This window comes from Branchiostoma floridae, chromosome 9 (assembly GCF_000003815.2).
Source record: "Branchiostoma floridae strain S238N-H82 chromosome 9, Bfl_VNyyK, whole genome shotgun sequence".
Taxonomy (NCBI): domain Eukaryota; kingdom Metazoa; phylum Chordata; class Leptocardii; order Amphioxiformes; family Branchiostomatidae; genus Branchiostoma; species Branchiostoma floridae.
The window spans coordinates 8,882,194-8,887,534 of NC_049987.1; the positions used below are offsets into that span (position 1 = coordinate 8,882,194).

Consider the following 5,341-nt stretch of genomic DNA (forward strand, 5'->3'; position numbering starts at 1 on the left):
TTGTAAGAATAGCAGTCTTGGAAATAAGAAATGTATCTAGGCAATAAAGAATTTTACTCTTGATATGAGAAATTTATTCTTTTGTGTGAGAAAATCAATCTTGGAAGTAAGAAAATATTTCTAGACAATAAGAAGTGCGCTCTTGAGGTAAGAAATGTATTCTTGGTGTAAGAACACCAATTTTCAAAGTAAGGATTTCAATTCTTGCTGTGAGAACACCAATCTTGAAAGTAAGAATTTCAAAATAATTCTAGGCATCAAGAATTGTGCTCTTGAAGTAAGAAAGACAGTCTTGCTGTAAGAGCACCAATCTTCAAAGTAAGAAAATGTTCCTAGGCAAAAAGACTTTCTGATCTTCATGTGAGAAAAGGATTGTTGAACACAAGGCTTCAAATGACAATATATTAGTAAAAGAATATAGGCACAAGAACGTTTATAAAAAAATCTTACTGTAAGACTAACATTCTAGTTAAACTTTATGAGATACCTGTAAGAAATATAGTCTTGCTTCAAGAAAATTCAGTAAGTAAAAAATTGCTTAATTCGTGGACAAATCTGTTTTCTTATAGTCAGGAAAAAAATCTTATATGAAGACAAAAATGTCTCGGTACAAGAAAAAACAAGAAAGAAAGAAAAGGCATTTTTGGTAGTGCAGTGTTGAAAGATATATGCAAAGTGCACAAAAGGTGATACAGGGATCACTATGTATCCTATTTACACCTGTCTCAGGTAAGAAACAGGTGAAACAGGATGTGGCGCATACCTGATGCACGAGGTAACTCAAGTATTGATTACATTTGATATTAAACCTAACCTCATACTTCAGAAATATGCTGCACTTTGCTGCACTTGTCTGAAACTTGTATTTCAGATTTTTGTTTCCCATCTATGCCTTCATTCTAGGGGATCTGTAATAATATTCCATTGGACTATGAAAAACTAATCAATCCAGAAACATTCTCCAAATGTACTGAAATTTGTTGTTGGAAATTTAAGCTCTTTCACCATGAGAAACTAATAAAAGTAATTTTCAATCAATGTTCTTTTGACATCTGAGTAAACTTGAACAAAAAAGCTCAAAAATTCTATATTGCTGTAGTTTTATCAACCAATCGTAGCTCTGGATATCACTTTGCGCCTACAGTTGGTCATGAAAAGAACAAATACTATGGTACAATAAAAGCGGGGTTTGTTTTACAGACAGCTGCCAATTCAAGTGTTTAACAAGTCTTTTTTTTTAGACATGTTGAAAGGAGCTCCTTACAAAAGGAAGGCAAGAGAGAACAAGCAGGCCATGGCCTTTCTGCGTATGTTGTAAGCCAAGGAGGTTAAAACATACACGGGTAAACAAAAGAGTAAAATTAAAACTTTGGTATTGTTTTCTTGGAACGTGCATACTGGCCACTGTTCAAAAGAGGTTTCAAAAGTTAAGTTAATTTGAATGTGTCCTGTTGTTACCATTTGACTTGTTGACTGCCAGAAGAACAAGGGTGGTTCACTGACAAGTCAAGATGATTTATTACATGGAAACTTATAGCATCATTATTTACTTAAAGGGCAAGGAATGACATACCTGAAGGCTGGTAACCTTTACCAACAATAACCATACACCTTGTGACATGAGGTTGTTGAGAATGTTGCACATCTTAAACTAGTGAACTCACAACTTCTGCTTGTCTTCCTTTTTTTCACAGCAACCCTTGTACATCCACTAATTCACCCCTGTGGTTCCAAGTGATTTGGACCACATACTTTGCTCCACCCAACTTGTTTACATCGTTAATGACGTATCTGTAATGGCCTCCCGTATCAAACTCTTTTGCAATTCAACTTTCAACATGATTTAGATAGTTAACATTAGAACATTTCCAACGATCTACGCAACGGTATTTGATCATATTTCAGAAGAAGGTTGATTTCACAAACACCCTTCTCGCGCGATCGTTGCCATGCGTGATTTTCGCGCGCTCCAGCTGATTACTCCCGGTGTTAATTTACAGCTTCTGAGCCGCGCGCCAAAAGGGTGTGTTACGTCTCAAGTGGCCACTTTACAGACTTGCAGAAACACTTCTCAAGAACACTGGAGAATGTCTTCCTGTCGCAGGTCTTTCTGTACAGACCAAGCCCTGTTTGTGCTAACAAAAGTTCGGACCAACCTGTTTGATGTAATTTTCATTTGTACAATGGGGGTTCGGCATTACAAATTCCACGATTTCCAGTTTCCTTGTTGGTCCCATGTGGACCGTTAGTTTTTACGACTTGCCTCTAGTTTTTTTCCTGCTAACGAGACGCAAAGGTGAATAACTTGAACACATCGTTCCCCAACTCCTTGTAGCAAACCACCAGTATCTTATCAAGAAAGCACCTGTATCGTCCTGACCGTAACGGATAAATACTGTCCTTTTATTTCGTGTGTTTTGCCCCCTGATCTCTGAACACAAGCCATAATGGTCTCACCACGCATGGTTGAATGGACGAGCTTCTATCTTCACGCTTGAAAACTTCCGCCCAAAATGTGGTCAAGGTGAGTAAAAAGCTGCTGGAGTCGCAAATATACAAAAGTAACGGTCTCCTCTGTCAGCACTGGAACACCAGTGCTGAAGTGGTCGTCAGCACTGGAAGTCCAGTGCTGAGCCGCCGTCAGCACTGGAAATCCAGTGCTGAGCCGCCGTCAGCACTGGAAATCCAGTGCTGAGGCAGCTTCAGCACTGAGTGTCCTCCTGTCAGCACTGGAAATCCAGTGCTGAGGACGTTTCAGCACTGGAAATCCAGTGCTGAGGACGTTTCAGCACTGGAAATCCAGTGCTGAGGACGTTTCAGCACTGGAAAGCCAGTGCTGAGGACGTTTCAGCACTGGAAATCCAGTGCTGAGGACGTTTCAGCACTGGATTTCCAGTGCTGACAAATATTCCGCACTGGAAACCGAGTGCTGAAGCCGCCGACTCTAGCGACACGACTCAAGGCGGCATGAGCTGCTGTTTACAATTATAACGAAATTAACCTAAGTCTAAAACGTCTTCAATCACGTTAGTAACTTGTCAAAACAACTGTGGTAACGTTATATACATAGATATCTACCGCAGCTCGAGCCGTAAACATGGTCCATTACTCATTCACCTCACATGTAACGCCATCGTCTAACGTTTAATTTTCTTGGCCAAAGGTCATTGGAAGGTCCCAATTTAGTTAAATGATTCCCGAGCCACCGAAATGATTCCCGAAAGGGCTATATCTATCACATTCACACAATTCAATAAAAGCTCAAAGTCATGGCCTCTTTTTATTCTTTCATTATTTCATGAAATAAAACTGTTGTTGTCAATGTCATGTGTAATGTCAATCTCCGCCAAACAAGGTAACAAGTCGAAAGGAAATAACTCAGCCATACGGACGCATGCTACGAATGAATATTACGTTCAGCACTGGAACGTTCCAGTGCTTTATAATCGTCAGCACTGGAAGCCCAGAGCTGAAGTTTTTTCAGCACTGGTCTTCCAGTGCTGAAAAGTTCCCGAGCACTGGAAAATCCTGTGCGGAACCCGTTACTTTTGTATATCAGCACTCGGTTCCAGTGCTGACGCCGGTTTCAGCACTGGGTAACCAGTGCTGAATGACCTTTGAACTGGCTCACCGCCTCTCCGCCGCGAGTTCAGCACTGGTACCCGAGTGCTGACGGCAGTTCAGCACTGGAAAACCAGTGCTCGGAAAAGTTCAGCACTGGAATTCCAGTGCTGAGGGAGCTTCAGCACTGCAACAAGGCCGTTCAGCACTGGAAAACCAGTGCTGACGTTTCTTCAGCACTGGAAAACCAGTGCTGACGTTTCTTCAGCACTGGAAAACCAGTGCTGAGGCCGATTCGACCCATTGATTCAGCACTGGAACACCAGTGCGGAACCCGTTACTTTTGTATACTTGCGCTGGAGTCTACACACGACAACTTACCTGTTTCCTGGCCGGATTCTGGCCTGAACCGTCCGGCTGGACAGAAGTTGCGGTCCACACCTCAGAGGTGGCCATGTTCGTCTGCTACAGGACACCTGTGGGTGGGTCCAAATGTGGGCGGGGGTGTACCTGTTACTGTTCACAGTAAACACAGAAAGTTCCAAGTTAAAAGCGCCCCTGTTTTCATGAACCGATCCCCTGACACCTACTGTAATCCATCTGTACAGACTCACTGGCCTCTGTCGTGATGGGCCCGCTCTAAAAAGTTTGATAAGTTTTGTTATCGTATTTTGTTGCAACACACCGCCCATTTTTGGTTCATTCCATTCGATTCCAAGCTAAGTAACTATCAAACCTTTCCCAGGCAAATAAAGTAACAACGGCAATAACAAACCTTATGTATTTAAACGTCATTCCTTAAATTCTTTATCCATCATGGCTAAAAACAAGTATTTCAGTGCTGTCATGTCTCAGAATTTTAGAGAAAAGAAAAAAAATCCTTGTTGGTTTTAGCTCTTATGTTCAACTTGGTTCTCTCACAACCTTTTTGCCTTGCCGCCAGGCAAGGCTTTACGCCAGCTTTTTTCCATGGATCAATGGACGGACCTTTTAACCCAGCCCTTCCAAAGCCCCTTCCAAAGGCCCTTCTTTCCTTGCCGAGATTCATGGCTTAGTTAGACAATGGTACATTCCAGGCGAGTATTAAAACGCTCTTCTAGACGCATGTTACTGTATGTGGTCCAGCGTAATAAATCTACGCTTTAACTCACCATGTTTATATAAATATATATCACAAATTGCATCAGAAGGAACTTAGTTTGTAATAAAAAATAATGCATATTCATTGTGGGTCAAAAAGTTTTACAAAACCTGTTTAATGTGCCAATAATTCATCTGACATAAATTATGATAATGAGGGGGGGGCGACATGTGGAACTCGGGATTTTTAAGCGTAGAATCTAGTCTAACTTACCAAAATAACATAAAATACGCGGCAAGGCACAGCTTTTTTAAAAAGATTTCTTGTTATCCTAGATGTACTAGTCATGAACGTTACTTAAATAAGTTCTGGTATCCTGAAAAGCAATGATAACAATGCAAAACAACATATATGGATGCTTCAATAAAGTCATGATGTCATCTTTGCCCATATTCTAGAAATTAATAGGGCATTTTGAATAAAATCAATGATAAAGTATAACGCTAGTCTGGACTCTGGATCATGTTAAAGTGTCTTGTACATTTGTATATTGTTCAGTCATCAGCGATAGCCCATTGTATTGGCCGTCGGCTAGTTGGTTTAAGCCTAAGCATACAGCCAAATAAAATCAAATATCCTTTCACACAATCAAAATTGTTACATGACTTAAGAAAGCAAGAACAACACAAACAAGTTGAA

At 40.7% G+C, this 5,341-nt stretch overlaps 1 protein-coding gene across 5 annotated transcripts in view; it reads right to left on the minus strand.

Annotated features, from left to right (window-relative positions):
• Positions 1 to 4,085, minus strand: part of LOC118422534 (four and a half LIM domains protein 3-like) — a 47,495-nt gene extending 43,410 nt beyond the window's left edge. The window contains exon 1 of one of the 5 annotated variants that reach the window (XM_035830159.1): positions 3,943 to 4,054. In XM_035830159.1, coding sequence (XP_035686052.1) covers positions 3,943 to 4,017 — 75 coding nt within the window. In that variant the 5' untranslated portion in view covers positions 4,018 to 4,054. Of the gene's footprint in view, positions 1 to 1,573; positions 1,661 to 3,942 lie in introns of those variants that run through there. The other 4 variants (XM_035830162.1, XM_035830163.1, XM_035830161.1 and 1 more) reach the window with 4 other exon arrangements.
• Between the last annotated feature and the right edge of the window lie 1,256 nt (positions 4,086 to 5,341).